Consider the following 12,412-nt stretch of genomic DNA (forward strand, 5'->3'; position numbering starts at 1 on the left):
GATCTTTAATCATTTCTGTTGCCTTCTCTGGACTTTCTCCAATTTGTCCACATCTTTCCTGAAGTATGGCACCCAGAGCTGGACACAATACTCCAGTTGAGGCCTAATCAGCGTGGAGTAGAGCAGAAGAATTACTGCTCGTGTCTTGCTTACAACACGCCTGCTAATACATCCCAGAATGATGTTCGCTATTTTCGCAACAGTGCTACACTGTTGACTCATATTTAGCTTATGGTCCACGATGACCCCCAGATCCCTTTCCGCAGTACTCCTTCCTAGGCAGTCATTTCCCATTTGGTATGTGTGCAACTGATTGTTCCTTTTAAGTGGAGTACTTTGCATTTGTCCTTATTGAATTTCGTTCTATTTACTTCAGATCATTTCTCCAGTTTGCCCAGATCATTTTGAATTTTAATCCTATCCTCCAAAGCAACCCCTCCCACCTTGGTATTGTCCGCAAACTTTCTAAGTGTACTCTCTATGCCATTATCTAAATCATTGATGATTCCAATTCACTCCTCCCAGGACCAGCCCACCTGGAGCGACCTTCCATCCACACCACTGAAAGACAACATGTGACCAAACTGGCCATGCACAAGCGGACTTGAAAGAGGGGGAGACTTTTCCCACACTGCCACCACTCAGTCACGCATGTCACCAAAATCCCCCAGACACAAGGACACAGAGAGGGGAAGGGAAATGTCCCCAGACAGCCAAATGGGAAACTGGGACTGCGCTATGAATAAAACATACACTCTAAGGTACGTGTGGAGGATCCAGAGAGGAACCCGCTTCAGGCAGGGAAGGAAAAGATGGACAAGGGCAAAAGGAATAAAGCATCTGCTAAACCCAGCTACCAGCTTCTTGCTATCACCTGGTGCCAATGGTCAAAGAATTTAGGCACCAACTTCCAGCTGCAGTCTCTGGGCAGGAGGTTAATGGGACATCTAGGCAAACATCCCAGGGCCCAATCCCAGCTAAAGGGCATGGACAGCAACACACAGCCCACCCACAATGAAGCCTTGGACCATGGAGCAGTAGCTACTGAAGTCAGTGGCTACTGACCCATATCACGTAAAATAAAGACCGGTCTACTACCAGCAATTGGTCCTGCTTCGAGCAGGGGGTTGGACTAGATGACCTTCTGGGGTCCCTTCCAACCCTGATATTCTATGATTCTATGATCTCTCCTTTATTACAGTCCTCCTGTTATTGGGCAGGCCACCTCTTGTGTATCCCCTTGTGGCCTCAGGGCAGCCCTGTAAGTGGTCCCTGCTTCAGCTTCCCTCTTCAAGGGGCTTCTTCAATAACTCACAGACCCTTTATATCCATTCACAGCCCTTCTCAGGTTCTGGTTTATCACATTAACAAACACTCAAACTGAAGTTCCCAAGTTCCTCCGTTTATCACCTCATCAGGTCATTCCCAGGCCTTTCCTGCCTGTGGTTTCACTCCCCAAGTCCCCCAGGTTCCTCCACCAGAGCTTAATTGCTCCCAGACAGATCAGGTCACTTACCTCTGGCCTTCCTTCACATCCCCCTTTGTAGCTTCCTGATACTCTTTATAGGGAATAAGCTGATCCCTGCTGAGGTGTGCCTCCTTAGTAATAAGGCTGGCTGGTCCCAGGCCTTCAGCCCTTAAAGGGCAAGCCACCCTGCTACACTTCCCCACAGCTTCAGAGCTTGTCTATATCCTCAGGGAAAGATTCATCCATCCCTGAGCTGGTGCAGAAGCAGGGCAGTTTCAGTCCCTCAACCTCAGCCGCCCCCGCTTTCTCTCCTCTTGCGAGATTGGCCACTTCCCTTTTAAACCTCATTAACTCCACACAAGGTGACCTCTCCCTCCCGCTCCTCCTGTCTCCCTCCTTCTTATCCTGCATTATCAGTGGCCATCTCACCTGGGTGCCGGTCTGTCTGGCTTCCTGATGTCCCTAACGAGCCAATCGCACAGATGTCCCAGGAAAACATGACAGATTGGACTGGGGGGAAGGGGGTGTGACTGAGAGACGGGGAGAGAGGTGCTTGGATACCATGGTGATGAGCGCGGTAGGAAGATGGATAGACAGGGGAAGGGGAAAGGTAGGAAGGGGAAGACAGAAGGGAGGATGGGGGAGTGAGAGACATAAGGACCAGATATAGGTGGGGAAAAGTGGATGAGACAGGATGAGAGGAAAGGAGAGAAGACATGGGAGGCTGGTGGAGAGATGGATAAGGAGGACTGGGCAATGGGCGTGAAGAGAGAGGAAGAACGGACTGACCAGGAGAGCTGAACATGGAGGAGTGAGTTCGCATTACTGGAGATGTCAAGGAAGGAACCAGTCAATACTCTCCCAGGCCCCCTTCGCTCCACTGATCCTCTCCGCTGCTCTCAGCACATGGCCTCTTTTAGTCCCAAAGTCTGTTCAGCCCCTACCCAGAGCTCCCTTGGAGGAGGTGTGTGTGTAGGTTCCAGGAAGTTCATATCTTCTCACCAGTTCCTTTATATCACTCACTCATTTCTCTCTCTCTCTCACACACACACACGAGTAGAAATCAGGACTCCTAGGTTCTATCCCCACCTCTGTCATGGAAGTGAATGCCAGACATGTGGGTTATAGCCTTAGCTGTGACACTTAATTGACTGATTCTGGAGGTCAGATTAGGGGATCATAATGATCCCTTCTGGCCCTAAAATCTATGAAGCCAAGAGGGAAGTGGGGAGGCTGGGCAGGGCAGGGACTCGTCCTATGAGGAAGTCAAGAGAGTGTTGGAGACTCCCATTGTTTGGAAGTGAGGACCCCACCCCCAATGGCAGAAGGGGCTTGCTTCCACCCCATAGGTATCCCAGCACCTGCTTTAAGTCTGCCCCCCCCACCCCCTCCGGGAACGGGCCATGCCCTGCTGAGCCAGTTGGTGGCTTTTCAAGCCACCCCACTCTATGCTTTCCCAAGCTCTCTGCCTTTTGAACACAGTCCCTTATTGCCAGCCCTGCCGTCTGCTCTTTGAAAGCCTTTCTCCCTGCTGAATTCATCCATAATACATATTGTAGCCGAGCCCCTGGGGGCTTGGGGTGGCAGTGATTATTATCTACATCTGTCTTCATTTCCTTCTCTCTCTCCCTGGCAGGCTGAAGACTGCAAGATCAGATCACGGAAATCAGCCCCAAGCTCCTTCCACACTTATCATTCCCGGCTGGGGAGGGGGCACCCTCCTCCCACCTTGCCCCATTTTTCACTGGATACAAAATTGGGGCTGGCCTGTGCCGTTACTGGGCTTGGCTAGAGCGTATTTCTGTCTGAGGGTCCCCTTGCCTCCAACCCCACTTCCTGCAGCTGCAGCCAAGGCAGGTTTAATTTTAGTAACCTGATCTCACCTGTCACCACTGGGTGTGTGTGTGTGGGTCTCTCTCTCTCTCTCTCTCCCCACCCCTCCCTTGGCATGGGAGCTATTCTGGGAGGCACCAGCACCTGAGAGCAGGAAAGGAGAAATTTTACAGCTAGTAGGCGGGAAAGGGAGGGATGAAGAGAGAGAAAAGCCAGCAGGAGGCCAGTGGGAGGAGGGAGGGAGCTCATGATGCAACAGTTTCACACATCGGCCTTTCAGCCCAGCAGATCTGGGTTCAAATGTGACCTTGGTCCCAAGAAAAATGAGACCAAGGGTCTTGATTTAATATGCCTGAAAACCACTGCTGCAGGAGCTGGCAACAGGTGGTATGGTCTCTGCTTTGGAGGGGCCCAGGTGTGGCATGAAGAGGGAGCTGCAGGGCAGGATGGAGGGGCATTGGCAAAGCAGGGGGCCCAGAACTGGACTAGCAGGGTGGTGCTCCAGGGCAGGATGGAGGGGCACTGGCAAAGCAGGGGGCCCAGAACTGGACTAGCAGGGTGGTGCTGTGGGGCAGGATGGAGGGGCATTGGCAGAGCTATATGAGAGCCCAGAGCTGGAACAACAGAGGGATAACACAAGGCAGGATTGAGGGGATTGGCAAACTGATGCAGGGACCTCAGGAGCGGAAGAGCAGAGGATGCTGTAGGGCTGGATTTTGGGGCTTTGGCAGAGGCACATGTAAGTAAATGTATCTGCAGTGCCAGACCTGACATAACAGAGGATGCCCTTGATCAAGAGGACTGAGGGGAAAGCTGGGGCAGAAATAGCAGGGTGGTGATGTGGGGCAGGATGGAGGGGCACTAGCAGAGCCAGAGAGGCAAACCCGGAGTAGCAGGAGGTCAGACGCATGTCAGCTGAGCGGCACAGGGAGGCCCGGGGGGAGCAAAGGTGGCTTCTTCATGGAAATGGCTCTTTGGCCTCTCCAGCCCCCCAGCCCAAGGAGGGGATGGAGAGCGCTGCGCAGAATGGCTTGCGGGCTGGTTGAGCTCCTCGCTCTGTGTCTGCTTCTCCGCCAGTGACTTTCCCCAATACATGAGCAGAACAGCCGGGAGGGGAGGCGAATGTAAGTTCAGGGCTATTGTACCAGGGCCCCAGGCTACAATCTTTCTGATGTTATTTCATCTTATTTTTAACCAGCCCCGCTTTTGTCTCCGCACCACGAGTCCTCGGGAGTCACCTTCCCTTCCACTCCCCTGCTCTGCCACCCCGACACCTGCTGCTCAAACACGCAGACCTTTTTATCCCAGATCCAGGAGCTCCCCTGAGAAAACAGCAGGCGCTTGGTTATTTATTCACCACATCGTGAGGGGCCATCACTCAGGCTGCTCGGCTCTGTCAGTGCAGCTGGTGATCAGAGGAGCGGAGGCACCAAAGGAAGAGTGGAAAGGGCTGCCCCAGGAACATAGGAGGCTCTGCCATGTGGGGTGCTGATCCCCTGCCCCCCAGGCATTACTCACACAGTGAAGGGGGACAGCCACTATCAAACTGCCCCCACACCTGCCCTCCCAGAAGTGCTGGGGGCATCAGACATTCTCACGCTGCCAGACACCCGAAGGGCATGACAGGGGTGGGCAGTCTCACTCCACGGGCTGAGATGGAAAGAGACAGAGCAGGAAGAGATGGGAGGGGCGGGGAGAAATCTCACTCACAGGGTCATGGGGAAGAAATCTTGCTCTGTAGCAGGGAGAGCATCTTTGACATTAAGGCTGACCCATTTTTTCAGAGAGATCAAGCCCTCAGATGTGCTACAGGAAGTGTAACTCCCCTGGGCAGCTGGGTGTCATGTGTGGCATCATCCATTCCCCAAACCTCACAAAACCATGACCATGTCCCTGCTCCCTCCTCGCAATCCCTTGCCACAATCAGTCAGAGTAAGAGCCTTCTCTGCCACTCTTGGCCTCTGGAAAAACTCCTTGGAAACCACCTCAGTTTTTTCTTGGTTTGAATTACACCCGTAATGTCTCTTTTCACCGTAGACTATTTCCCTTAATAACAGCTCCCAATTCCTCCCATTGTTTAACTAGACTGGATTGTTTACAGTTAGGTAATAATTAATACCACTACCTTGGGTTATAAAGCACCTTTCCTCCAAAGGTCCCAAAGTATTTTACAAGTCATAATGAATTACATTTCACAAATCTCTCAAGGCTGATTGCTTCCTTCACCACTGAAATGCAGCCACCTCTGGAGAGAGGTGCAACTGCAGTTTAACAGCACACAGCAACATAACACAATTTTGCATCAGGAAATGAAGGGTAATACTCTTTCCATTTGAAAGCGGAACAGGAATTGATTTTTGCAAGATGTAAGAACCTGCGGGGGAGTGTGACCAGGATATAGGATCTTTAATGACCACACATGATCAGCACCTTGGTTTTATCATATTTCAGCCAGAAGATGATGCCACCTGCAGCAAAGTTCCCCCTAGCACCATGCTGGGGCATTGGAACAAGTACAAACAGAGGGGAAGTGGCATCTACAGAGTCACCAACAGTATTTCCTGCAGCACCTCTATGTTTCCTGGACATCTCCCATACAAGTACTCACACCCAGTGTCCAGGGAGGGGCCCATCCACATACCAATCCAATCCCACCTTGCGTAATGTGTGAGATCTAATGAGATCTGAGGCCACGGTTCTGTGCAGGCATTGGTATTTATTTCTCTGCTGCTGCTCCTGTTCTTGCTGTTGTCCCTGCCTCAAGACACACTCCTCCAAAGGCTGCTCACGGAGTCTCCTTGTGATTGCTTTCAGACTAGAGATTTCAGCACAGAAACTAAACCAGGTCCCCCACCAACCCACTGCCGCTCATGCTGGTCTCCCCATACAGCAAGGCCTGTCTTGCCAACCCGTGCAGAGCTAGGTTTCTTGGCGCTCTGGCTGAACTTGTGTCTGAGGAAGCCACACCTGCCGTCATAGCTTCTGTATCTGTCTGGCCTGCTTCCAGGCCACACAATGGAGACAGACATCACACGGAGCTGGATCCTGCAAGGGGCTGGGAGCCCTCAACTCCCACAGATTTCAGTGGAATTTCAGTGGAAGCTGAGGGGGCTCGGCACCCCCAGGAGTTGCTCCTAGCAGGATCAAGCCCACTCAAAATAACCCATATTTGTCCAGGGCCTGAGAGGGGAAATCTGTGCTGCCTTATCATTGCCCCTACCTGGCTCCCCCGCCCCAACCCCCTTTTCTAAGGCAGACATTCAATTCCATTCCGCATGGCAGCTTTACATCCCAGAAATCCACCCTTCCGTGTGAGAGCCCAAGGAGGGGATGGGAGAAGGACCAAGGGGGCTGTCCCTGTGACACGGAGAGGCAGGTACGGGTGAGCACACTGGGATGACATGGGGCTCAGGCAGTCATTAGCCCAGCAGTGGGGCATGAGACAGTCATCCATAAATCATGGGGAAAACCGGGGTCAAGGCAGGATCATTAGTGCAGTGGAAGGCAATGGGACAGGATCATGGTGACAGTGGGTCTCAGGGTGGGGTTGTGTCGGGCACAGGGGGCTTTGCCCGTTCGGAATGTTGGGAGGAGGGGCTCAGAGCAGGGGTGTGCTGGGACTAGGGGGCACTAGTGCATGGACACCCAAATGCCACGGGGTCAGGGAGGGAGCCTCACTAGTGCAGCAAGGGGGCGTTGGACTAGGGTCACACACATTTGGTGGTGTGGGGAGGAGTACAGGGAGGGTTACCCACACAATGTGGTGAGGGCAGCTCACCGCAGGGGCTGGGAGAGAGCTGCCCACACAGCAAGGCAGATGTCAAACGTAGAGCAGTTCAGGCTGAAGCTGCCTAATCTGGAGGCAATCAGTGGGATTCCTCAGTGGGGCAGAGGCAGGTGGAGTGCTGGATGTAATAGATTTGGGGCCTCAATCTCCTGGTAAGGGGCCAGGACAGAACAGGGGGCTGCAGTAATGAAGTGGCCCACAGCAAGGACTACTCACACACGTTGCTGGGCTTGACTTTAATTATCAGCTCAGGAGAAAGACATGGACACCATTGCGGACAGTACAATGGAGACCTCTGCTCAGTATGCGGGAGTTGAAAAAGCAAACAGCACATTAGGGTCCGCAAGGAAGGTGATGGAGATTTACACTGAAACTATTATAATGCCAGTGTGTAAAACAAAAGAATGTGGAATCCTCGTATGGAATACTGTGTGCCATGCTGGGGACGCTGTCTCCAAAGGGACAGCGCAGAAACATAGGGCTTCAGAGATAGGACTGATCAGAGACATAGGAAACTTCCACATGAAGATTGCAAAGACTGGGACTGTTTAGTTTGGAGAGGAGCTGAATAAGAAGGGGAATGATCAAGATATAGAAAATAATGACTGGCACAGAAGAGGTAGATTAGGTATATCCCATTGATCCTTGCACAGGATGAGACTGGTGGCCAGGCAACAAAACGGAAGGGCAGCAAATTTCAAAATGATAGGCTCCCCCCTCACCCCAACATGCTATAAAAACTTCACGGTCCACCTGTGCGACAACAACAGATTTCTCCATATAAAAGCATTAAGGAGTAGGAAGCAGGGCAAGTGCCTGGGGCCCCACGCCACAAGGGACACCGTGGAGATAAACTGCTCAGGCTTCAGCTTTATCCCCGGGTGCTAGAGCTCAGGGCCCAGGGCTATTGTCCTGCACGGTGGGGCTTCAGCTTTCTGCCCTGGGCCCTACACAGTCTAGTGCCAGCCATGCTTGATGGACACCCTGAAACCTGCTCCCGGCCACCGAGGGGGCCCCAGACCTCTGGTTGAGAACCACTGACATACAGAACACTGGGCTAGATGGACCCATGTTCTGGGTCTGCCAGTTCCTACAGGCCCAGTCAGCTGAGGCCTGAGTATCTACTTCAAATAGAATCGTGATTACTAGAAAATTTGACTCTACGTTCCGAAGAATCCCCTGAAGACAAATCCACCCCTCTCTTGGATCTCCCCAAATCTCAAGAAAACAGCCTGTCCTCCTGCCCCTGGGAACCCAACATTACTAGCCACCTTGGCAACTAAACCCTGCAGGTAACACCAGGCCGCAGTCAGCCACACTGCATTCGACAATGCCCCTTCCCTCTTCTTTTGCATTGGCAACAGACCCTTCTGCCAAGAGCCATAAGTCCTGCCCCCAACACCAGCGTGTCCCAGATTCCTGGATAGTGGGCCAACTGCTCCCTGTAAGCATGAGCTCAGCAAAGAGCACTAGCCAAAGTGCCTCCCCAAGCCCCTATCCCCAGAGGGCAAGACTGAGGCTGGTAGGGAGCGGGTGAGGCCAGGAAGCTGTGTCTAAGCAGGACCCCCAGAGCCAGCCAGATGGAGAGGCTCTCCTTCCCCCCGCCCACTGTGGGCTGACTGCTCTCAAACTGGCTCCGGGACTTGGGAATGTTTTGCTTGTGTTGTGTTTATTTCTTCCAGGAATAGCAGGTGCCACTGCTCAGGCAGCTCTGCAGGGTGGTGACTCATTTGAAATGAGCGGCGGTGACTTCCCCCCCAAACTACTGTAACTCCTGCCTGGGAAACTCCAGAAAGCCCACAACCCCCGCGGGGAAGGAGAGGAAAGGAGCGGAGAAAGGAGAAGTAGGCGACTCCGTGGGTGGAAGAGAGGGAAAAGCAGAATAAGGAAAGGAAAAGAAAGGGGATCTGGGGAAAGAGAGGAACAGGAGCAGAGATCTGATAGAGTAAATTGTGAGCAGAGAACAGGAAGGAGGTAGTGGGAGCAGAACGTCAAAGAGAAGAAAGAAATGGAAAGGAGGAATGGGAAGAAGATGGGAGCAAAGAGGGGATGGAGATGGGATGATGGAGGGAAGGAGAGATGGGGCAAAGGGAATGGGAAGCAATGGGGCAAAGAGGGGAAGGAGAGATGGGGCAGAGAGGGAACAGAAGAGGTGGAATAGGGGCAGAGAGGGAAGGAGGAGGAGGAATAGGAGCAGAGGAGGAAGGAGAGATGGGGCAGAGAGGGAATGGGAAAGGACCGGAATGGGGCAGAGGGGGAACAGTAAAAAGGAGTGGGGCAAAGGAGGAAGGAGAGAGATCATGGGGCGGAGGAGGAATGGGGGAAGGATGCAGAATCGGGGTAGAGAGGAAAGGAGGGGGGGAATAGGGGTAGAGGGGGAAGTAGAGATGGGGCAGAGGGGGAACAGGAAGGAAGAGGAGGAATAGAGGCAGAGGAAGAAGGAGAGATGGGGCAGAGGGGAATGGGGAGGAGGAATGGGGCAGAGGGGGAAGGGGAAGGAGGAGGAAGGAGAGATGGGTCAGAGGAGGAAGGAGAGATGGGGCAGAGAGGGAAGGGGAAGGAGGCGGAATAGGGGCAGAGAGGAGATGAAATGAAGGAAGCCAAGAGGAGAAGGCATGAGAGAGGGGCGGCTGGAGCCCCATTCTGTGCCCGTGCCCTGCTCTTCTCTGTGCCCCGAAATGGGGAGCGAAGTTCCACTAAGCAGCCGAGCCCTGCGCTCCCCCAGCCGCGCCGTCCCCACCCGCCCAGTCCCGGAAGGGCAGCATCAGCAGCGCCCAGCGGGCAACACCTGGGTGAGCGCAGCAGGTGCGCGGCAAGCGCGGCTGGGGGCGAGAATCAGCTGCCTGCCAAAGCCAAAGGGCTACCCCGAGGGAAGATGGGGGGCATCCCCCGGTCAAGCCCAGCGTGGAGACAGAGGGGGGCGCAGCCGTCGCCCCGCTTCGGGCGGCAGCAGCAGCAGCAGGGGTCGAACAGGGGGTCGCGCCGCTGTCCCGGTGCTCGGCGCTGTACAGCGCTCAGGGGCGCGAGCAGAGCGCGGGCGGGCCCAGGAGACGCCCGGTGGCCGCGGCAGCCCCAGACGCGCCGGAGGGGCCGGGCTGGCTCCTACCTTTGCCGGCAGCCTCCGGGTCTACGTACATGGTCCCTTCCTGGTAGCCGTGGGCTCCTCCCAGGCAAGGCAGCCCCCGGACAGCGGCGCGGGCTGCGGGCTTTGTACGGTCCACACGGGCAGGCTCGGAGCAGCTGGGGAGCAGCGAGCGTCAGCCGCAGGCGGCGGGGAGCCGGGCAAGCGCGGCGGGCAACTGAGCCCCGGAGCGGCGGGGAGCCGGCATGTGGGGGGAGCCTGGCGGGCGGCGGCGGCGGCTGCTGCTGCGAGGGGCTCCGCGGAGTGACTCACGTCCACACTGGGGCATGCCAGGCTCCGGCGCGCTCCCCACACCCCGCCGCGCGCGCCTGTGTGTGTGTGTGTGTGTGCGCGCGCGCGCGTGCGGCGCCCGGCCCGCTGCTGCTCGCTGCCGGCGTCGGAGGGGATTGCAGCCGCCTGCCGGAGCCGGACGTGCATGGGCCGGCGCCCGCCCAGCTGGACAGCGGGCCCCCGGTGTGCACCGGGCACCAGCCCTTCTCCCGGGGGCACCCGGTGCCCGCCCCGTGGGCACAGAAACCCAACTCCGGTTCCTCTCCCCAGGGGCACCCAGAGCCCACCCCCGGGCACAGAAACCCAACTCCGGTTCCTCTTCCCGGGGGCACCCAGAGCCCACCCCCGGGCACAGAAACCCAACTCCGGTTCCTCTTCCCCGGGGCACCCAGAGCCCACCCCCTGGGCACAGAAATCCAACTCCGGTTCCTCTCCCCAGGGGCACCCAGAGCCCACCCCCTAGGCACAGAAATCCAACTCCGGTTCCTCTCCCCAGGGGCACCCAGAGCCCACCCCCGGGCACAGAAATCCAACTCCGGTTCCTCTCCCCAGGGGCACCCAGAGCCCACCCCCGGGCACAGAAATCCAACTCCGGTTCCTCTCCCCAGGGGCACCCAGAGCCCACCGCCTGGGCACAGAAACCCAACTCCGGTTCCTCTCCCCAGGGGCACCCAGAGCCCACCCCCGGGCACAGAAATCCAACTCCGGTTCCTCTCCCCAGGGGCACCCAGAGCCCACCCCCGGGCACAGAAATCCAACTCCGGTTCCTCTCCCCAGGGGCACCCAGAGCCCACCCCCTAGGCACAGAAATCCAACTCCGGTTCCTCTCCCCAGGGGCACCCAGAGCCCACCCTGTGGGCACAGAAATCCAACTCTGGTTCCTCTCCCCAGGGGCACCCAGAGCCCACCCCCGGGCACAGAACTCCAACTCCGGTTCCTCTTCCCGGGGGCACCCAGAGCCCACCCCGTGGGCACAGAAATCCAACTCCGGTTCCTCTTCCCGGGGGCACCCAGAACCCAACCCATTGGCACAGAAATCCAACTCTGGTTCTTCTCCTGAGGGCATGCGGTGCCCACCCCGTGGGCAGAGAAACCATACTCTGGTTCTTCTCCACGCGGGCACCCAGAGCCCACCCCGTGGGCACAGAAATCCAACTCCGGTTTTTCTCCCCAGGGGCACCCAGAACCCACCCCGTTGGCATAGAAATCCAACTCCGGTTCTTCTTCCCGGGGACACCGAGAGTCCACTCCAGGGGACACAGAAATCCAGTTCAGTTTTTTTCCTGCTGATAAATTCACAGAGGGCATCATCTTAGTCTTGACACTAGCACAGATTTTCTTAGTCCACATGGTCACTGGTAAAGCCATGGGTGGATTTCTGTGCCCTGCTGGAATGAGTTCTGGAGCCATCTGTGAGGGGGCAGAGGAAGATCTCAATATCATTTCCACTCCATCGGAGCAGGTAAACACAATTCACGTCCCCTGCTTTTATTGCACATTAACATTTGCTGAACGCATCCAATGGAAAAACACACATAGCAAATTAACGGAAATATGTTTGGTAAATTGGCTCTGCAGTGTGTTGATAAATAGGTACGGAGGGGGGTGTCAGGGAGGGGAGCTCTCTGGCTAAACTGAGGCCAACAGGAAACAGCCCCTGAGAGCCAAGAACCCCCACCCCATCCCCACTCACACAAGCCTATGTGAGAGCTCCAAGGGACTAATTGTCCCTAGGAAGTGATCTAACCTTTCCTCCCCAGTGGGAAAATGAACCCGGCCTATCATGCTCCTTAACCCATGTCCAAGGGTTAAGGAGGGAGGGCCAAGAGAGTTTGGGCAGGAGCAAAGGTAGAGAAGTTGCCCACTTTGGTCAGTCAATGTTACACACACACCCCACATAAACACATTCTCC

At 55.5% G+C, this 12,412-nt stretch overlaps 1 protein-coding gene across 7 annotated transcripts in view; it reads right to left on the bottom strand.

Moving 5' to 3' along the window:
- The window catches only part of SYT7 (synaptotagmin 7), a 176,026-nt gene extending 165,488 nt beyond the window's left edge, over positions 1-10,538 (bottom strand). For 4 of the 7 annotated variants that reach the window (XM_073346935.2, XM_073346937.2, XM_073346934.2 and 1 more), the window contains exon 1: positions 10,195-10,538. In XM_073346935.2, the coding sequence (XP_073203036.1) occupies positions 10,195-10,225 (31 nt within the window). In that variant the 5' untranslated portion in view covers positions 10,226-10,538. The remainder of the gene's footprint in view (positions 1-10,194) is intronic. The other 3 variants (XM_073346938.2, XM_073346939.2, XM_073346940.2) reach the window with 3 other exon arrangements.
- Positions 10,539-12,412: the final 1,874 nt, after the last annotated feature.

Source organism: Lepidochelys kempii, chromosome 6 (genome assembly GCF_965140285.1).
Source record: "Lepidochelys kempii isolate rLepKem1 chromosome 6, rLepKem1.hap1, whole genome shotgun sequence".
Taxonomy (NCBI): Eukaryota; Metazoa; Chordata; order Testudines; family Cheloniidae; genus Lepidochelys; species Lepidochelys kempii.